At 40.2% G+C, this 20,334-nt stretch overlaps 4 protein-coding genes across 6 annotated transcripts in view; 2 read left to right on the top strand and 2 right to left on the bottom strand.

Annotated features, from left to right (window-relative positions):
• Positions 1-3,644: 3,644 nt before the first annotated feature.
• On the bottom strand, positions 3,645-8,343 carry spast (spastin). Of its 2 annotated transcripts, none has more exons than XM_034227100.1 (16): positions 7,396-8,343; positions 7,228-7,311; positions 7,057-7,143; positions 6,783-6,940; positions 6,558-6,691; positions 6,361-6,454; positions 6,196-6,270; positions 6,027-6,098; positions 5,867-5,942; positions 5,686-5,777; positions 5,527-5,606; positions 5,400-5,442; positions 5,207-5,286; positions 4,548-4,618; positions 4,418-4,458; positions 3,645-4,325 (listed from the first exon to the last, which is right to left on the bottom strand). In XM_034227100.1, the coding sequence occupies exons 1-16, from the start codon at positions 7,511-7,513 to the stop codon at positions 4,200-4,202; spliced, it is 1,431 nt and encodes a 476-aa protein (XP_034082991.1). In that variant the 5' UTR covers positions 7,514-8,343; the 3' UTR covers positions 3,645-4,199. The 2 variants fall into 2 exon arrangements, with proteins under 2 accessions (XP_034082991.1, XP_034083000.1); XM_034227109.1 differs by having other exon boundaries at positions 7,057-7,140.
• Positions 8,344-8,368: 25 nt separating this feature from the next.
• Positions 8,369-15,564, top strand: memo1 (mediator of cell motility 1). Its single transcript, XM_034227122.1, has 9 exons — positions 8,369-8,798; positions 10,129-10,210; positions 10,288-10,356; positions 10,531-10,643; positions 11,046-11,157; positions 12,210-12,352; positions 12,508-12,584; positions 12,816-12,920; positions 13,279-15,564. The coding sequence occupies exons 1-9, from the start codon at positions 8,738-8,740 to the stop codon at positions 13,408-13,410; spliced, it is 894 nt and encodes a 297-aa protein (XP_034083013.1). The 5' UTR covers positions 8,369-8,737; the 3' UTR covers positions 13,411-15,564.
• A 423-nt stretch (positions 15,565-15,987) lies between these two features.
• On the bottom strand, positions 15,988-19,862 carry mkks (McKusick-Kaufman syndrome). The gene is made up of 4 exons (XM_034227075.1): positions 18,441-19,862; positions 17,928-18,109; positions 17,152-17,262; positions 15,988-17,061 (listed from the first exon to the last, which is right to left on the bottom strand). Exons 1-4 carry the CDS (start codon positions 19,423-19,425, stop codon positions 16,633-16,635), a joined length of 1,707 nt encoding a protein of 568 aa, XP_034082966.1. The 5' UTR covers positions 19,426-19,862; the 3' UTR covers positions 15,988-16,632.
• The window catches only part of slx4ip (SLX4 interacting protein), a 40,216-nt gene continuing 39,611 nt past the window's right edge, over positions 19,730-20,334 (top strand). For both annotated transcript variants that reach the window (XM_034227084.1, XM_034227087.1), the window contains exon 1: positions 19,730-19,977. The gene's annotated coding sequence lies outside the window, so the exon portion shown is untranslated. The remainder of the gene's footprint in view (positions 19,978-20,334) is intronic.

The raw sequence follows: 20,334 nt of genomic DNA, 5'->3' as shown, positions 1-20,334 counted from the left end.
AAATGAAGTTAAATTAGAATTGATAGGGAGTGACATTTGCCACAACCTATGACTGACCAACTTCACATTATAGGCTCAGATACCAATACTCACCCAATCAGGCTTTATTGTGCTTCAAGTGGTTGTAGCTGTAAAAAGGTGATAAAGTAACACTGTCCTGTGTGAGTTCATTACTGTCAATAAAAAGCCATTTGCCATAATATTATATTGTAATACTCCCTTTAGTACAACATGATATACAATGATAATCTTCAGATAAAAAAAGTGATTTTAAAGGATTGACTCTGATGGTAGGTAGGTTGATACTAACTTATACATTATGATATGGGAATGGGCTGGTTGCCGCACAGTGAACCTGACCGGGGTCAGAGGTGCAGCTGACTCTGTCCTCACATGAATGACCCGAGGGAAGGGCAACAAAGGGATAAAAAGGGGAGGACAAGAGGGAGTAAGAAAAGCGGAATGACTGTCAGAAAGGGCATTTTTCTTTTGAAAATGCTCAGTCCTCTCTGCACTTTCACTTTTCATCAAGTGTTTTGGCTGCACACGAGCTGAAGGAATGCACCGCAGGGCAGCCTGCAGCTAACCTTGACAGTGAGTGCACCCTTCCCCTCAGCATCGTCTCCCCGCCCTCCCTGCGTCTAACCCCACGTCCCAACATGTCCACCTCGGTCCAAGGCCAATATGTATCCTGAGCATCATCTGGCAAGGGTGTTTGTCCACACTAACGTCATCACTTATTTGTTTGGGTGGCCATCTGGATGTGAGACTAATGACAAACATAGTTTGTTTTGTTTTGACAAGCTGCACTGACTGATATGAAGTCTCAAACATCTGTCAAAGACAAAAGTTTGGCTCCTGATCACCTCTCTGAAATGAATGGCTTTTAGGGTCATGTGCGAGCAAGCCAGAGCGTTCACTCTCCTCTGTCCACCTCACACTTTAAAGCTTTACAGCTTTGTGGCTGCAGGCTGCAGTGGAAGAGAAAATAAAACATGAGCTTAACTGTGTTCACTCTAAACTAAAGCATGCAGACACTGATACATTCTGAGTTTTTTTTTTCTATCACCACAGTCTGAGTGACTGAAAATAATCTCCTTTCACTATGGATCAATCATCTCCATAAATTGCTACAACACTTTATAAAAAGTGTATTTTCTACAGGCTTTTTTTCTAGTAAAAAGGTGCCAGCATCCCAAATTAGATAGTGTAAGACTAGCTATTTCAGACCTTACCACAGACCTATCCCTCTGCGAGAGTGAACATTGGTTACTCTAAACACTTTCCATGAACACAAATCAGGCAGCAAAAACAAACCCCTCTCATTTTAGCTTTGCTACATTTTGTGGATGACATTCTTTCACAATTGTTATATATGTCCCCTTATTGAAGCAATTCCCAATGCTCCCATGTGTCATATCTGACCATCATTTATGTTTACAAATAGGTCAGTCTGGTAAAAACCACCCATGATGATTTATTCTCAGGGCTACAATCTTAAGAAGTAAGGAAAATCTATGCAAGAAAGTGAATAATCAAATTTCCCAAAATGTTAAAATATCCATTCCATCCAAAGTGTCAACTTCACATGATCTTGATTGCAGTTTCCTTATTGCCCCAGGCTAAGGCTGACCTAGTATAAATAGACCCATTTTCACATATATGTTCATATTTATGCAGCCCATTTATTCCACTTTCATACACTCACAAACACACCCACCATAAATAAACAGAGAGCTAAAATATATGAATTTGCTCATAAAAGACAGATGTTGCCATTGGATACAAGATTAGACTCGGCATGTAGCCTCCCCTGGGGGAGAAAGATAACACTTGCATGGTAAATGAAGTTATGTATTGGGTGTTTTGAGGCCGGGGGAACAGTAGCAGCCAGAGCTGGAGAGTGGACACACTCAACCCTGAAGGCTTTCCACTGTGAGCCCTCAACCACATCTTCAAAATAAGGGTGATAAAGGGGCCAAATCCAAAATGTTGAAGGAAGTCCCTTTCCACCAGCTCAACAATTTACAACCAGGCTTTTCTTAAAAAATAGCCAAGCTCACAGCCCTACTTCCGAAAATGCTGCTGCACACAGCCAGTGTACTGTATTAAATCATCTATTACTGTAAGGCAGGACCATTGATAGGACATGTCCTGTTTCTAATTGCTACCTACATAAACTTAAAGATCCCAGCAGCATTGAAGTGAGACACATGCATTCACTATAACAAAACCCTCCCATCCACATGCTGTTTTCATAATGGGCCACTTGAAGAAACACTCTTACTGTTTGCTCAGTCAGTCAGAGGTCCTCACTGTGTTGACTATTATTCTACTCTCTACAGGGTGGGCTATTTCACTGGAGGTATCAAATGATCACCTATTCTGTTTTCCCTTGAGTGGATGTCGTGGTCAAAGCATCAATGAGCCACTGTGGAGGTGTGGGCCTCTGACACGCACCCAAAAAGGGAAGCTGTCAATCATCTCCAAGGTTTAAAACCACCTCAATAATGCTCTGTCTTCTGTCAGCTTGAAATATTAAATTCTGTCTTGTGCATATAACTGCTCTTTACTGTAATTACAGGTGATATTAAAAGTAATAACTTGTAAGAATGTTGATATGAGGTGATAAGCTCATTCTACCACCTGCAGGCATTGATTTCATATTGCCACATGGAAGCTGTGAGAATAAAATGATGAAGGTTCATGCAACAAGTCTCTCATAAAGACCATTTGTTTACTGTGCAGGATGTTCTCAGGGAAGAGTAAACACATCCCTAACACTCGCAATTCCTGTTTGGCATCGTGAAAGAAGCTCTTCAGTCATGACAAGTTTTAAAAACCCACTCCACCTAATATCTTTCCCCTGAGGAAAGAAATAGTCGTAGGTGTGGTTGCAGCAGTGGTTTGAATGTTAACCCCTTTTTTTTTGTATTCCGTCTAATGGTGTGGAAATAAAACTCAGAGATGTTTTATTAATCGCAGAAATAGTTTGCATTTGCAGTCTGTAAACATCTGCAGGGAGGGATGATGCAGCTGCCGTGCCACATTAACCACAGGCAACACCACCGGCTGACCATAGGAAGGGCCTTTGGGAGAGAGGTGGGATTGAAGTTGAGTTTTTCAGTGGAAAGGTTTGGAGTGCACTGAAATAAAATCTCCCTGACTGACCACAAGCATTTACTCAGCCATGCAATACCAGCTGGTAACCCATCCAAACTTCAATCTTCTTATTAATCACAGTTCAGCATAATGTAGCTTCACTTGTCAACCCTGAGATTTTCTCCGTGTAAGTACATGAACACAACATGCAGACGCTTCTACAAGTGTTAACTATCTGACGCAAACTTCAAACTAAATCAAATCCAACACTCATGCTGGACGGTGTTCTGCAACACAGCAGTTTGTTTTCATTCATAGAAGTTTACTGCATTCCACAAACCTGTGGTTGCAGGCAAAATATCGACTGCCTCTAGATGCAAGCTGAGCAAAAGGAAGGAGTTGTGTAACAGATGGAGTGGCAGCACCATCTACCTTCAGGTGAGAGGATGTATAGAAGAAAATGTATTTGAATGGAGATGGGAAATAAAAACAGAGCAAGACCTTAATTAAAGAAGGAAATACAATGAAATAATAAAGCCGAGGATATTTCCACAAATTAATTTATTGATGCATGGGGAAAGTAGGAAGCCGTTGCCATAACTCTCTGATTCCTTAGGGTCTCATACTTTCAAATACAATGAATTTATTTTTCAAGTGCAAGTGGAAAGAAAAGTTATATTACAAATGCACCCCAAATCTTCCCACGACTGTTATCACTCATGAGTGTGAACGGAGAGATTAAACCATCAACATGTATGTACATCATGTTACTAATGGGGGGGGGGGGGGTAACCTTATCTAAATCTGTAGTTATATCAGGGTTTACAGCAAGTTGCTGCCCTCCTGAGGCAAGAGAAAGACCACTTGTAACTTTGCAGGACATTCTTGAGAATAAATAATGAAATTTCAAGTTCTAGAGTGTTTAAGGACAAAATACAGTAAAGAAACCTGCTAGCAAAGTGTTCCCATAAAACAGGAAGGGTTTCCAAATGTCATAATATTTACACATTATAGATTTATCCCCCTACAAAGAGTTTAATTGTTGTTTATAAGTTCAACTGCTATTTTATTAACAGTTTTTCAAACCAAAAGAAAGTTCAAAAAGCTGTCGTGTCCCCAAAATCCTTGTTCCATTTGGCGTACATGCCAAGAGTCCCCGGGCTAACACTGGGCTTAATGCGCTTCAGGGAGTCCTCAAAGTCTTTGAGTTTGATGTTACGCATCTGTGGATACAAGCAATATAGAATTACTATAAATACTGTTACATAATGACACTTCAGAAACCTCTTTTGTGTTGTGAGAACTGTATCATTACCTCACTAGCAGCCATTCTTCGGACTTCGTCTGGTCCCAACTCTGTAAGAGAAGATAATTATACATGAAATAGAATCCGAGTTGATGTAGCCTGAAATATATATGAGCAGCAGAAATATGCAACGCGTTACCTCTAATGGGTCCGAGCGCAGCGTCTTTAGCTAATGACGTGAGATCACTTCCTGAATATCCGTCGCTCTTTCTGTCAAGTTACAAATCCACGAATGTTGAATATTACATTACATTACATTTAGCTGACGCTTTTATCCAAAGCGACTTACAATAAGTACATTCAACCAGGAAGACACAACCTTGAAGAAAACAGAATCATATAAGTACATCAGGCTTCATAGAGCCAAAACATTTCAAGTGCTACTCAACTGGCTTTAGATAAGCCAGTCCTTTATTAGTATATAAGTGCTTTGTTAATAAATCTATCGCTCGAAGTGGAGTCGAAAGAGATGAGTTCAGTCTGCGCCGGAAGATGTGCAAGCTATCTGCTGTCCTGATGTCAATGGGGAGCTCATTCCACCATCTTGGAGCCAGAATAGCAAACCCACATGTTTTTGCTGATGGGAACTTGGGTCCCCCTCGCAGCGAGGGTGCAGCGAGTCGTTTGGCTGATGCAGAGCGTAGTGCACGCGCTGGGGTGTACGGTTTAACCATGTCCTGGATGTACGAAGGGCCAGATCCATTGGCAGCATGGTAAGCAAGTACCAGTGAATACATGAATGCACATGTACACACATAAATGAAAGGCTGCAAGGGTACGGTAATATGAAAAACTCACTTTGCGAGATTGGACAGCTCAGTTTTGCTCAGTGGATTCCCATGCTTTGCCAAAAGGTTTTCCAGCAGTGTTAATCTTGTCTAGAGGGACGACAGTTAAATCCTATAAGTTCATTCACTTTAAAATATGTTGCATTATTAAAGATGACACTGATCATAGTAATGAACTGTGATGAATGTTCAAATGTGTTTACCTCAGCATCCGGCAATGCCACATAAACCCTTTTTGCAAAGCGCCTGTAATATTTACACAAGAGGAATATTGTTATTGAGCTTGTAACAGATGAAAACTGAATAATTGTGTGGAGTGTCATCATTTACCTCAGCACTGCTTCATCGAGCTCCTGAGGCCTGTTGGTCGCTCCCATTACGAGCACCCTGTCGTCCCCTCCTGACTGCACCTGAAACAGAGAAGCACTGTTTTGCTTAACTCCACTCGAAACTCTCTGGAGCTGGTTCACTTTGACATGTGGCTCTTACCCCATCAAACTCAACGAGGAACTCTGTTTTTAATCGACGAGACGCTTCGTGTTCTCCCTCCCTCCTTTCACACAGCAAGCTGTCAATTTCATCTGAATGGAAAAACAAAAATAGAGCTTTATTTATGACCAGCAGATGGGGGGGATAACCCGGAGCACATTTGGTCAATAAATATACAAACCAATAAAGATGACAGAGGGCTGCAATTCTCTGGCAACTGCAAACAGGGCTCGAACAAGCTTCTCACCCTCTCCCACCTGTAATGGTGATGAAATAAAAGGTTAAAAGGCTAAATTAAGGGAAGTCTGGAAACGTACTCCAGGCATATTGAGCTTTCTTACATATTTAGAGGTCAGACTGGCAGCGCTGATGTTGAAGAATGTGGCGTTTGACTCTGCTGCGACTGCTTTGGCCTTGTGAGAGGAAGCAAAAGGCAGTGGTGTATCTGATAAAACTGAGGCAACACCATCAACAACATAATTATAACACAGCTTCTAATCGAGTGCTTACCAGCATTGTTTTCCCATTTCCAGGTGGGCCGAATAAAAGCAAACCACGTGCCGGAGATCTCAGACCAGTAAAGAGCTAGATGGCAAAATGTGACAAAGCGTTGTTAGTACATCTCAAATTGTTAGGATCAGTGTAAGCAGAGAATACATTTTCATAAGTGATCACCTCTGGTCTTAAGGCAGGGAGGATGACAATCTCTTGGAGTGCTTGCTTGGCCAGTACCTGTCCCGCAATGTCTTTAAAAGATACTGATGCCGCACTGTAATGAACACAGAAAGCTGTTTTAGGAGGACATTTTCATTTTGTTTAAATGTACGGACAGCTGAAATGGCAGGTGTTGTTCTATCATTGCTTGCAAATACCTTTCAACAATTTCATTCATGATTAGGGAGGCCAGTTTGCTGTCAACATTTTTGAAGTTTTTCATATCCCTTTTTGCCGGCTGCTTCACAGTTGTGGGTTTTCCATTTTGATGTCTTCCCACCCGTGGGGTCACCTTTGAAGGGACAAAAACATTACACACTTCATCAGAATTAGACGTATTGAAGTGACACACAACTCGACGACTAAATATAATTTGAAATCACCTTTGGATCGGTGGGTCTGGATGGTGGGCGAACTACAGTGGAGGGTCTGATGTTACCTCGCACTGCAGGCTGGCTTTTAGGCACAGGATTTGGTTGTGGAAGACCATGATTGAAGGACTTCAGTGGATCGCTCCTCCTTTTAGATGCCATTGTTGCTTCTGTGAAGCAAGAACAGCATTGAACTTCAGTATCAGCTCAGATAACCAAATCAATTTGTTAACAAAAAGGTAAGTCAAGAATTTAGGATGTCAACAACAACAACAATAGAACTTACCTAACAGACTGAGCCTTTCTTTTGCCATGTTGAGATTTGTGACCATTTTATCTTGAAGTCTTTTTGCTCTGTCATACTGCTCTCCTGCTGAAAAAACATGGGAGTATAATGCTAAATCATGTCAACACTGCACACTGTGGACATCTGAGAGTTATGTTTGTTTTAACACACCCTGTCCCGTGATCTCTACAGCAATCCCCCTTTCAAGCTCAGAAATCCCCTTTTTGTACCACTGCACAGCCTCCTCTTTCGCTCCTGTCATAACAGAAAGCGGGTGTTTGTTACAAGCTGTCACATGACACAACACATCACACAATAACTCATAGACACTGAACAGACCTGAATCATCTTCGTCGATCCTCAATGCCTTCGATACATACTCAAACGCCTGTTTATGGTAGTTTTTAATGACTTCGCCGCTGTCTTTGCTTTTACTTGCCATTGTTTTGGCCGACATCACTATCACGTTCTCGCCAGTTGTAACTCCACGTTAGCCACTTTTAAATGAGGGCAGGGTCAAATAGCACTTATAATTCGGTCAATCCGAAGTCATGGGTTTATAAAACAAGCCATATGCAAAATATGTACCAGTAAGTCCAATGCTCATCGGTCTCATTGCAACAAAAACATTTCCAAACCTAACTTCCGCTTTCCCTTGTGTACCTCGATGTCTTCTTCTCCTTCTTTTTGTTTTTTTGAGGCAGTTGGCATCCAGACGTTGCATTACCGCCTCCTACTGGATAAATAATAAAACTACAATTTCCAAAGTAACTAACAGGAATTACTATATGAAAAGTGGAAACTAAATACACATTTACCTCTTATCGCAAATAATTAGCCTACTACCGTAATAATTGCTCAAAACTCTGAGAGGATATGGAAGCCTCTCTCTGCAGTCGTTATTTAAATGCATTTCATAACCTTTAAAGGGAGTATTTTTAATTGACACACGGTTCACAGTCCTGCAATACTATACAAACATACATACATTATAAATTGCAATACTAATGCAATACAATACAAAGGATCTTTATAGGTAGTACCACATCAAAAACAAAGCATTCCGCACATGATTAATGCTTCAATGCCTGTGAGGTGAACGGGTAATACCACTGGACCCGCTCACTTTACGGGCAGTGCAATTTCGTAACCAAACATCCATTTTAGTAACGGCTACGCCTCTTTGATTTTTCACCAATCACTGTCTGTTGCATAATATATTAACCAATCAAGATATTCTGACGTCACTGCCATAACAGTTTCAGCGACGCCCCTCACCTGGCTCCACACAGACAAACAAGGAATCCTCTGATTCCGTCTGTGACAGCCGCTTTTTCTGTCACTGCTTTTCTGGCTGTACAATATTTGCACAATATACGGGTTTTGTATTTCGTGCCTTTTCGGTTTGCATAATAATAACGATAGACTGTCTAAAAGGTGACGTTAGCTGCTCTCTCCGGCAAACCTATCAACCGGTAACAACACCACGGCCAGCTGACGGAAACTGAGCTTGTTAGCCAACTAGCTGTCTTTCCAGTCGAACTGCCCTTTGTCTTTACAAGCAAGTCTGCTAGCTGGCATTGTTTTTCCTCTTGGTTAGTAGACATCGGCTTTTGCAATTTCACCTTTTTTTTAACTGACAAAAGTTAAGCAAACCAAGATAGGCAGCTTGGGAACCAAGATGTCGAACCGAGTGGTGTGCAGAGAAGCAAGTCACGCCGGGAGCTGGTACTCTGCATCGGGTAACTGTCAATAAAGCACCGTCCGTGTTAGCAGGCTGTGTGCTAGCTGGCTGGGTTTTTTTTCATGGTAGTATGGTTTATTAGCTTTGTCGGCTCTATTTTGCATTGCCTTCATTATCTTAAGATCAAACACTGTCTAATGAAACGCTTGTCACAGCAGACAATGACTGTTAATGTAATAAATGTAACGCTAATCCATTTGATGAAAAGTCGAGTAGCTAACATTAGCTGCTATTGACTGCCCCTTCTCTGTTATCCCGTTTAGTGCACGGTTGGTTTAAGCCTATTCAGCACTTCTCCTCCTCTGATGGTCGATGGAAATCTTCCAAAATAATCAGACACATCAGCTGTTCAGCATTTTGACAATACATTAAATATTCTCTACATAACAAAAGCTAACTTGGCTAATTTTGCAGAACTTCCTGGCCTAGCTGCCATATCTGGTTATAGTAAGAGATTCCCCGAAATAGCTACATTTTAACTTGAGCTTCTGGTATTGCGGTCTGGTCTCTTACTCTGAGTTTGGGAGCAAAATGTTCGCTGATGTGAAACAAAGGACTTGGAAGGGCAGGGCAGAACATTGAAGGTTCATGTTGCACCCCTTCCCCCATTTCACTAGCTATCTGCTTGTTTATAGGTATTTGACGTCGAAAGCCTGCCTGTTTATCCCTTTTAAGCTTGCGGTACTGCATTGTTTGTACAGTACATCTGTCGAACAGTATTCGACAGATGTTTCATAAATATGTTTCTGTTACAAATGAACAATAATATTTCCATACAATACATCTGAAAACATAGATAACATTATCGTCCCACATTACAACTATCTTTTTTCGTTTTATACAAAACAATGATCGTAGTTGTTTTTTTCTCCTGCAGATTTAGTTACGTTAGTTAGCTATGACTGATTGATGTTGTAATAACATGAAACCTTATATAGACTAACAATTGTAGTGTTTTCCAGTAGAGAGTGTTGACAAGCTTATTTTTGTTGTTTAACTGTGCAAGAACACATTAACTTATGCTTTTTGACTACAATTTCCTTAAGGGTCCAGTGTATGATTGCAATGTTCTACATTTTTCCACCAACAATAAAATAACACTTATTTTTTAAATATCACACCAACCACTTTAGCAACACTTTTATCCATCAGGGATTATTACTGTGACATATTACCTTCATTTCCCAGGGAGCTATCCCTTCATCTGTACTCTGTCAACAACATCTCATTTTGATTGTATACAATTTTTGTTTTTGATGCTGTCCCTTAAATGTAGTTATTTTTTATTGGTCTGAAATACAATTATTTTTGAATTTCTACCTTTTCAGGATCCCAGTTGAATGCACAACTAGAAGGCTGGCTGTCTAAAGCAGAGTCCTCCACCAGACCTGCTAGAGCCATCATAGCACCGTAAGCAAACATTGAATAAAATATGTCAAAATAAATCTTTGATGTCTTCTTTGAATTGTACATGCTTTTCTTTGCAGGCATGCAGGGTATACCTACTGTGGTGCTTGTGCAGCATATGCCTACAAGCAGGTTGATCCCTCTGTTACGTAAGTCATTCGGTTTTCATCTCTTTTTCTCCTTGCATTTAAAAAAGGCTTTGTCTTATCTTACATTTCCCTCAGAAGAGTGAACAGATTTGAGTTTAGATAGAAGAAAATATGGTGCTGGTGGTGTGCCTTTTGTGAATAGAGTGAGTGAGATAAAATCCTGTTGCCCTTCAGTCGTAGGGTGTTCATCCTGGGACCTTCACACCATGTGCCCCTCTCCCGCTGTGCCCTGTCACCGGCAGAGATCTATAGAACACCTCTCTATGACCTGAGAATCGACCAGAAGGGTATTCAACGTTTTCACTCCTGAATTTGTAACTGTGACTGTTTTTTGTGTGCGTGTTTGTTGCTCAACCTCAAATGTTAACACATGCTAACAGGTTCATTATATAGGAAGGTATTTATAAGGTCATGTAGTAGGAAGAATAGACACAGTTCAGGTTTGTCAAGTGTAGAATGTAGTCGAGCTGACCTAAGCAAAGTGTAGACCTTTGGAGGTGAAATTTTTTTTTTGGATCATCCAGGCAGTTCCCTCACTTAAGATAAAGGGTTTCAATAATCAGGTTTTTTTTAAGCTAGACTCTTATACCTACGGTAATTTTGTGTGCGGCTCAAAACAATGACTTGATCAGTAGACATGGTCGTTATAACATGCACAAATTAAAGTGAAACTTACCTCTGTTTTACAGTTTATGCTGACCTCTGGAAAACTGGGTTGTTTGAGCGGATGAGTCTGCAGACAGATGAAGATGAGCACAGTATTGAAATGCACTTGCCTTACACTGCTAAAGCCATGGAGAGGTAATGCACATAGGAGTGGCATTCATTGAAACCAAAGAATCAACACTGCATTTGCAGAGACCAGGGTCACGTTTTTTTACATTCAGTGTTTCTCAACAAAACACATTGGGTGTATTCTTGAGCTCTAACAAATGATTTGAATGCATTTACTTCCTCCTAAATCATTTGCTATACTAAGGTGTAATTTGGGCCATTGTAGGTACAATCAAGAATAATTACAGAGGCTTTGAAAATACTGTGAATTAGGCCCATTTTGAAAAAAACAACATTGATTTGGATAAAATGATTTTGTCCATACTGTTACACCTCTTCACTTATGTGGGCTTATGCCATCCCTATATACCGTCTGAATCTGTAGAATGATGAGATGGATCCAACTTTTGGAAATTAACTCAATTGTTTTCCCTTTATAACTTAAGAGAATATTTCTTTTTTTCTACTAGACTTGGTGTTTTTTTCCCCTTGCAGAATTACAAAAAGAAGTGGTACATTTATAGTTTTTTCCCCCAGAATATCACCCTCCTTGCGTGACTCTGTAATTGTTTTTTTGTGCCTAAACATTGCCCTAATTAGCTGTCATATTTGCAAAGCCAGTTTTTAAGTCTTGCATAATTACGTCCATGTTAACTTGCCTGCAGTCTCCTTTCTTGTCTTTGCTAGCGCATTGCAGCATATTTTGTCATGTTTGTGTCACCTGGATCAGTCGAAAACCTGAATGTGTAGTTCTGTTCATTCTTTCATTGTCATTCAAAACGTACTGGCATTCAGAATCACATTGGTTCAGTGACACCTGGAAAGTGTGATGTGCATAATTGATACAGCCTTCTGTCAGGGCTGGCAGGAGTCAGAGGCATTTTCTTGGTTTACTAAAGCAGGGATCGGGTGTTATGAAAGTAAAAAGATTAGCATTTACTCATTAGTCTCAATAATGGATGAAAAATAAACCTGTATTAATGCAGATTTGATTTCCACCCATGGCCATAGGAGAGACCTTTGACAGTGAGGTGCAGATATTGTTGACAAGTTTTTAATTCAATATTGTGATGTTGCAGCCACAAAGATGAGTTTAGCATCGTGCCTGTGCTCGTGGGAGCCCTGAGCGAATCCAAGGAGCAGGAATATGGGAAACTGCTCAGCAAGTACCTGGCAGACCCTTCCAACCTTTTCATTATCTCATCCGACTTCTGCCACTGGGGTAGGTGCTGACAAATTTAAGCACTGAAATATACATTCATTTTATATTATCATATATTATTCTGCATTTAAAGGAGTATGGTTTGTCATCTGAAGATAATTCTGCCTAAATGTCATAGCTGTGACATGATACTGATGCTATGTTTGTTTTTTCAGGTCAACGGTTCCGCTACACATACTATGATGAATCTCAAGGAGAGATCCACAGGTCCATTGAGCATCTTGATAAAATGGTAACCACTAAGCCATATTCAATTCCAATGTGATGATTACAAATAAAAAAAAGTCATTACACAGAAGGTCAGAAGGTACATGGACATAGACTTCTGTTTTGTTTTCTCTCGATCATGAAGTGTGTTTTCTTGAACACACAGCACACAGAACAAAAATGATACAGTATTGCATACATGATTCATTAACAACAAAACAAATCAAAAGATGACCTTTCTTCTGTGCTTGTGAAGGGGATGGGCATTATAGAAACGCTGGATCCAATGTCTTTCACCAACTACTTGAAGAAGTACCGGAACACCATCTGTGGGCGGCACCCGATTGGAGTGCTTCTAAATGTAAGTACCACAGAAGAAGAGCCTTAACAGGTGTATCACTATTTAACATTATGTAGGTCTTTGGATGGGGGTTCAATTGACTGCTACTTGCTTGCATAAATTACAACTGTGAAAACATGAAATACTTGCTTTTAAGACTCCGACCTCTTAATATGAAGAGTATATTCTTACTGCAGACACATCGTTTCAACGTGGAGAAATCAAATCTTGAAAGGATTGGACAATAAATATTTGGGGCAGTGCTTTAGTTATCAGTCATTTGGCCCTGGAGAACTGTTAAATAACTAAATGATTGTTTATCAAGAGAATGACGCATTGTATCCTTATTGCCTGACGTGCTAATGTTGCTGTTTTGCAGGCTGTTGCTGAGCTGAGGAAGTCTGGCTCGGAAATGAACTTCTCTTTCCTGAACTACGCCCAATCCAGCGAGTGCAGGAACTGGCAGGACAGCTCCGTGAGTTACGCTGCCGGGGCCCTCATCGCTCATTGAGGTCGACTTTTGCAGGGGCCACCGCAGCGTTGTCGCCCTGCCCCTTACTATCTATCGCCATAATCTGACCCAGATACCCCAACCCCAGTTACGCCCACCCCTTTGCAGGAAGGACCTAGACACTCAAAGCCAATACAGTCTTCTTTCTCTGTCTCTCCCTCTCCTCCGCCTATCTCCTTGAAGTGCAGTTTTGAGATTATGTAGGCCTAATTGATTGGAGGAAATGGGAGAGAGCGTAATAATTTGGCTCAGAGTTAGCGTTGGGAAGGGGAAATCTTACTTGGGTTTCGAAGTGAGTTGTAATAATGCAATCTTTACATTTTGCCTCTCGATCTGTGCATATGTAATTTGCCTCCAGAAAGGAATGAAAATAAAACGGCAGATCTTAACGGAGCATATTGCAATTTTGCCGGATAAAAAAGAAATGGGTGTTTTGACTGACTGCTGCAAGACACATGACACTTAAAACAGTTTCATTGGTAATTACTACCAATCCTTAACATATGTTGTAGTTGCTAACAAAGGGCTGCACCCACCAAATGTTGCTAACTCCCTACTGTACATACCAAAAACATTTATTACTCTTTTATTATTTTTTTCTTTACTCATATTTTATTCCTTTTATTTCTCCCTACCTTTTATATTTTCATTAGACGTGAACGTATTTACTCGAGTAGTGTGTAGATTTGAACAAAAGCAGTGTTGTTACTTAGGCTCGTATATGGCTTGCCCAATAAATTATTGTGTGCAACACTGCTTCCAGATTCCAATTCTATACCTGTAGCATTATAGATATGTTTTTCAGACTCCAGTTGTGCTACAGAAATGTAATCTAAGCTGGATATCGTGTAAATCACTCCAACACTGACACCTCTACTCTTTGTTTACACTGCCACCTTGAATCTCTGTTATTGAACTGTCAGAAGACTCAAGCGTTAGTTTTATTTTTAGCTAGGTATCTAGAAAATGTCCTTTGTTACACATGCCATTCTGTGAGAGCAGCTAAACGTATGCTTTACCCCGACCAAAGTGGTTAAGGACTCGATGATCTGCTAGAATAGTTTGAAAATGTAAAAGATCGGTTCATTTGGTATTCATTTACAACTCTTTGTTAATACGTTTTGATCTAAGAATGCCAAACCTTATTGAGAATATATAAGCCATCCTTATTTATGTTTGTTTCCAGCATCACATAGACAAGGTTGGCTATGACGAGCAATGGGTGGCCCAGTTTCAAGATTAGCGCATAGCATAGCATTAGCATACTTTGCTACAAGGTTTAACATAACCTAGAAAGAGACACACATTGCTCCTAGATATAAAAAAAAATGTAATTTACAAAATGATAACAATTATTAACAAAAAAATAAAATATGTATTTCCTTTTTAATATAAAATGCTCAAATATTTTTCATAGATTAACAAACGGCATACATATTCTGAATGCTAACACCTCATGATCCATAGTGGCAGTATAGGCTTTAATGACAATATGATATGGATATTTGATTATCTCTGACGCATTAAGCTACAATGTCTTGTTCAACCAAGTGGTCACAGACTGAAAGATGAAATGCTCAGACTCACTTAACTTCTGACGCTAATTTAAGGGAAACTAGTAAAGCATGACACACTGTGCTATTGTGCCTTTTATCACTGTTGTAAACATATAAAGTGTATTCTCACTTTTAGTCTTATTGTAGTAGGTGTACTTTGAGTTTTTTGTTCTTCTACATGTACCCCTGCCTCGTGCCCAACAATATCTCCAGGTAACCCGCCTGGCACTCCAGGAGTGTGTGTGACCTGCCCCCCCTCATCTGTTGGTCTAAAATGGCACCAGCTGTTATCTTTATTCTCCAGCAGGGTATGGTGTTTCTGTTCTCCAACTCACCTCATTCCCGTAGAGACAAAAGGCTGAACCTCAACACTGTTTATTTTCTGTTTATGGATATTTGTTTGTCTTTTAGGAATGGTTTTGTGTATAATAGTTTTTCTTGCTTAGAGAATGGGATCTTACACGTCACCAACCTAAAATATACCACTCCCTACATGGAGTTTTTTGATCTCAGGTTCCACTGACAAAGCATCCCAAAAGGCTCTTCAGATAAGGCCTTGGATTCATGTTACAAAACAAGTAAAATGTACTGAAAAGCATGTCTGCTCTGGTGTCTTGTTCTTCAAGTATTTACAGTACTAACCTTTCCATGCATTTTATTTGTTATGATCTATCCGAAGTCGCAATGGATTAGTAGCCTCTTCAGCCTTCTATTGTTAGCTCTACAGCAGATAAAGTGTTGAGGGTTAGTTAGCGTGTAAACTGCAGTTTTTAACGTTGGATGATAGTACATTTACAGTGCTGTGCTACATATACTACTTCTCATGTAGATATTCACTATGTTTCGTGTGTCCATTTAGTGTGGAGACAGTTAGAAAAGTCACCACCAGAGAGAGCCAGATGGTTCAGGGAATAGTAAAATACACATTGTACCTCCATCTAAAAAAATTAATTAAAAAAATACCAGATAGTATTGCATATCATATGCTACTGTATGTATAGAAATAAGGCAAATGTATGTGTCAGCTTAAACTAACCAGGATCAGTTTTATTGCCAAGTATCTTTCAAATACAAGTCATTTGCTTTGGTATAATGGTCCATAAATAAACAGTAAGAGGAAGACATTTTTAAGATAGGAGCAAATATAGAACCATTTAAAAAAACATTTTTAAAAAGGAGGAGAAATGTAAACAGGAAATATAAATAAACAAAAAAGGAAATACAATAACACTGACAAACTATAATGAAATAGATGAGAATGGACTTGATGGCAGTGTTGGAGTTCACCATCAATTACTTCGGCAGTTTGTACTTCTTCAGCTGATGCAACAATAAGACCGACTGAAGAGTCACACGGGGTGATGGGGACGTGTGGGGCTGCGTTCTTACGGAAATCCAGAATCATTACGGTTTTCGTTTCACATTAATAGTATACATCAGTGTTTATTATTGATATTGCTGACAAGTAGGATAGCAAGTCCACAGATGATGCAACACATTTCCACTAACTGATGCCTGGTTTCAATCAGATTTTCACTCAAGGCAATGCTTACATCTAGTGTCACAATGTAGGCTATATGTATATATATATTTAAATATAAAACCCCATTCATTCCTCATCATGATCAGAAACCAGAGTTGCACAATGGATAATATACTTGTTCTGCTAGTTCACATCCTGAATTAGATATCGCACATCCAGTGCAAGATTAGCAGTTTCTACAGCAACTTGCAATGCATTGAGTTTAGCCGTGAAGGAGTCAAGCACACGTGGCTGCACAGAAGCGTCTTCAGACAGAGGTGCAGGTGAGAACTGTGGGTATTTAGAGTTTAAATAAGTCCACTTCTGATTTGGGCTACTTTCCACAAGTCCACAGCCACAGGAGCCCAAGCTATCCCCCATGTGTTCTGTCAGGACATCTGCAGGGTGAGACCAGTGGTGGGCATGAGTGAGATCCATTAAAGAACTCCCACCATCGTGCTCCAGCGCCGCGGCAACAGCCTCCAGAGAGCGACAGAATCCCTCCACGCCGAGGAGACACTCCGTCTGTGAGCAGCCTAGCGCAGATACTGTCTCTGGGATTTCATTCATGCTCTGAGATGAAAATATGTCATTATTAAGACATGTTTGAATCAGAACACAGTGACCATTTGTAATTAGATTAAATACAAGTTTGGTTCTTACCTTGTGTCTGATGTAAGCAGCTAAGTGGGTCTCTGTACACCCACCCCCAAGTAAAGCAGATGGTTCTCTGAGGGTGAGCCTCAACACATGCTCTGTTTTCTGGCACACCACCTTTGACAGACGAATGGAAATGAACACATCAGTTCATTGGTTAAACTTGCTTCATATTAATAGACATATTTTCTTTCAAATACCTATTTTTATTGAAACGCTTTCTCACCATTTTCAGGTTTATGTTCTATTCTGAATTATTGAGTAACGCTGTTTGTGTTATCATCTGTTGGTTTTTCGTTTGTTCTTCCTTTCCCTGTTTCTTTTAGTATTTTACGACAGTATTTTGCATTTTATTGTTGTGTTTTATGTGGTCGCTGTAAAACACTTTGTAATGATGGTTTTAATAAGTGCTATACAGACAAATTGTATTGTTATTACCATATTATTATTCCAAGCCAATGTCGTAAATGCAATTATTATTTGTTTTTAAATGACCCTATAAAAATAATCTATGCCCAGTTGATGGATGCTTTTCACAATAGTGCTGTGGAAGAATTAAATCGTTCCCCCTGGCTGTGGTAGGAAAACACTCCACATCAATGGGCTTTATGGGGCTGTATTGGTTAAATCATATTTTTGATTTACGGAATAATATCTAGATGAGATTGCAAGTCTTAGTGGGCGTGAGATCCATCTGATGTTAGGAGTAATATAACAGACAGTTGGTTTGCTCTTCTTGTGCGTTAATGACTGAAAAGTTCTCTCTCTCTACTGTATCTTACCTTCAGCTCACTGAGCATGGTCTCGTTCCTGTGGCAGAGTATCATTGTGCAGATCGCACACTCTCCAGGAGGATGTAAATGCAGCATTGTCTTGGATCCAAATGTCCTGATCCTTAGATCCCTCACCCTCCCGTAGGCCTTGGCTGGGATGGTGGTGTGCAATGTGGCCACGGGTTGAGCCCCTGTTGGTTAAAGTGGACAAAATGTGAAGAGGACCTCAAACACTCCAAAGTAACAGTAGAATATATACCGGACAGTACACTTTACATATGTTCATCCACAATATCACACCCGAAGGAATGCAGGAATCTCATAACATTAAGTAGCATTTAAGAAGTTTCAAATTTAGATAACATATTTTCAAACACGCATATAAAATAATGCATCTACTTGTTCAAGTGCTTAATTAAAGCATCCATCTATTGAAGATATATTATGACTATAAATGTGTTTTTCTACAAATAGTTTCAGCTCTAAAAATGATATTCCTTTCAAATAAAGTATGGCACCTACCTGTGAGCTGAGTAAGGGGCTCCATGAGAGTGATTCCCAGTCTTTCTATCACTATGATACCATGACCCCTCAGGTATTGCTGCAGAACTGGGTGAATGACCTTCTGGCACACAAAAAGCTTCACCTCATCTTTAACCACCTGTTTGCCGAGCTCCAGGAGCTGATCCAGTATCTGTGAGTCAGTGTCTACACCTGGATGCACCTCGATGATCCCATCTCCCAGTTCAGAAAGGTCCCCAGCAAGGGAAGCACTGAACAACACCATGCGCAGTGCATCTGAAGGCAGGTTCTCTACTTTATCTATAGTAAAGACATCAGGCATGTCCAGCAATACACCTGGAAACACTGTTGAGTTGAGCACACCATGGCCTTCAACAGACACAGTCACTATTTTGCCAAGACTGACTATACCTGGGCTGCTGCAGGGAACAGTCAGCAAAAAAGCCTGTACAGCCAACCTGCTGATGTGAAGGGTCTCTGGCTCTGTTAGCACACATGTTGGTTTGCTGGAGATAACACTGCGGGCCAATGTGATCAAGCTCTGGCTGCTGCAGAAGTCGAGCTTCACTTTACAACCACAGTCTTCTCCTTGCAGGTAACTGGTGCACAGACCCAGCAAGTGCTTGTTCACTCTGATGGCCACATTTCCTCTGAGACCAGACTGCTTTGCCTGCTCAATAAGAGACAAACAAAGAATGGCAGCGAACAAACCACAGTCACTGAAACGAGAAACGTGGTTGAGAATGGAGGTTTTTATCAGATTGATGAAAGGCTGTGAGGAGGAAATGGCTGGAAGGAGAACTGAGGAGGTTGAGGTGGTCACTACGTGCCCCCCGATGTTGTTGTGGACTTGTTTTAGTCTACCTGTCGGACCAAAACAAGATCTCAGGAGCTGCCTCAGCAAATCAAGCTTTTTACAAATATCCGCGTTGTCCAGAGGTAGATCCGTACACAGAGATGGAGATTTCTTGGAGAGTCGAGACATGTCCTAGCTGCAAATTCTCAATCAGAGCAGGCTAACATTATGAACATCCTCGACAACTTAATATTTCAGAATCACATTTGCTTCGGTATAGTGAAGCTATTTGTATTGCCTGCCCTAAACTAGACACATTTGGGAATACACCCTTTATATAGCACAATAAAGCAATATAAAATGTGTATTAGATGATAAAGGGACTATAATATGTGAAAGAAAATACTATTCAGACACAAGTTTGACAATCTAAAACCAAAAGTTGCATACAGGCTCTCTCAATACGCAACTTGTTACCATGGTAGCGCACAGAGCCTGAGGTCCTAAAGGGGTCCTAGTCGCATTCTCCCGTCAGTTTGGAAACATAAACCTTAACTTTATACATTTACACTAACCTACTTTATAAAAGAGAAAAGATAGTTACCTTGCTACCTTACTTACATTTCACGGTGTATTCTTAACCAAAAGTCAAGCTCCAAGTCCGACTGGTTTTGCAGTAGTTGGACTACAAACGATGGTGTGACGTCATCATCGTTTGACAAACATTCAAAATTGGTGGCGGTATGAAAGTGATCTTTTCCTAATTTTGATTAACTTACAGAATGTATTACCAAGGAAATGTGTTTGATTCCATCTTTGTCTTTGCATTAACTTGACACTTTGTTAATACTAGCATTGGTTGGAAGCATTAAGGTGTTACTTAGTAACGTAAATAATGATTGTTCTTGTATTCCAGCTGTGCGACCGTACGGAGTGAATTAACTCTATAGATCTTTACGTTACGTTTCCACTAACTAACCCTGTAACTTCCAATCATTCTGAGGCTTAAGTGCTTTAGCTTGATTTCAGATAAATTGGACGAAACTTTGTAGTCTAAGGTATAAATCATATTAGAAAAATGAAGGTAAAATATGTAAA

Source organism: Gymnodraco acuticeps, unplaced genomic scaffold (genome assembly GCF_902827175.1).
Source record: "Gymnodraco acuticeps unplaced genomic scaffold, fGymAcu1.1, whole genome shotgun sequence".
In the NCBI taxonomy this organism is placed as follows: Eukaryota; Metazoa; Chordata; class Actinopteri; order Perciformes; family Bathydraconidae; genus Gymnodraco; species Gymnodraco acuticeps.
The sequence above is the reverse complement of the archived record's forward strand: the minus strand, read 5'-3'. Positions and strand labels throughout refer to the sequence as shown.

Excerpts from the sequence above, each read along its gene's own strand:
- mkks (XM_034227075.1), bottom strand. The coding sequence starts at position 19,425 with ATGTCTCGACTCTCCAAGAAATCTCCATCTCTGTGTACGGATCTACCT. Across the intron at positions 18,110-18,440 it reads GCCCCTTACTCAGCTCACAG|GGGCTCAACCCGTGGCCACA; the intron begins GTAGGTGCCATA and ends TTTAACCAACAG. Across the intron at positions 17,263-17,927 it reads CCATGCTCAGTGAGCTGAAG|GTGGTGTGCCAGAAAACAGA; the intron begins GTAAGATACAGT and ends CGTCTGTCAAAG.
- memo1 (XM_034227122.1), top strand. The coding sequence starts at position 8,738 with ATGTCGAACCGAGTGGTGTGCAGAGAAGCAAGTCACGCCGGGAGCTGG. Across the intron at positions 12,585-12,815 it reads TTGAGCATCTTGATAAAATG|GGGATGGGCATTATAGAAAC; the intron begins GTAACCACTAAG and ends GTGCTTGTGAAG. Across the intron at positions 12,921-13,278 it reads CGATTGGAGTGCTTCTAAAT|GCTGTTGCTGAGCTGAGGAA; the intron begins GTAAGTACCACA and ends GCTGTTTTGCAG.
- spast (XM_034227100.1), bottom strand. The coding sequence starts at position 7,513 with ATGTCGGCCAAAACAATGGCAAGTAAAAGCAAAGACAGCGGCGAAGTC. Across the intron at positions 5,607-5,685 it reads TCCTCGTTGAGTTTGATGGG|GTGCAGTCAGGAGGGGACGA; the intron begins GTAAGAGCCACA and ends TCTCTGTTTCAG. Across the intron at positions 4,326-4,417 it reads GAAGAATGGCTGCTAGTGAG|ATGCGTAACATCAAACTCAA; the intron begins GTAATGATACAG and ends TTGTATCCACAG.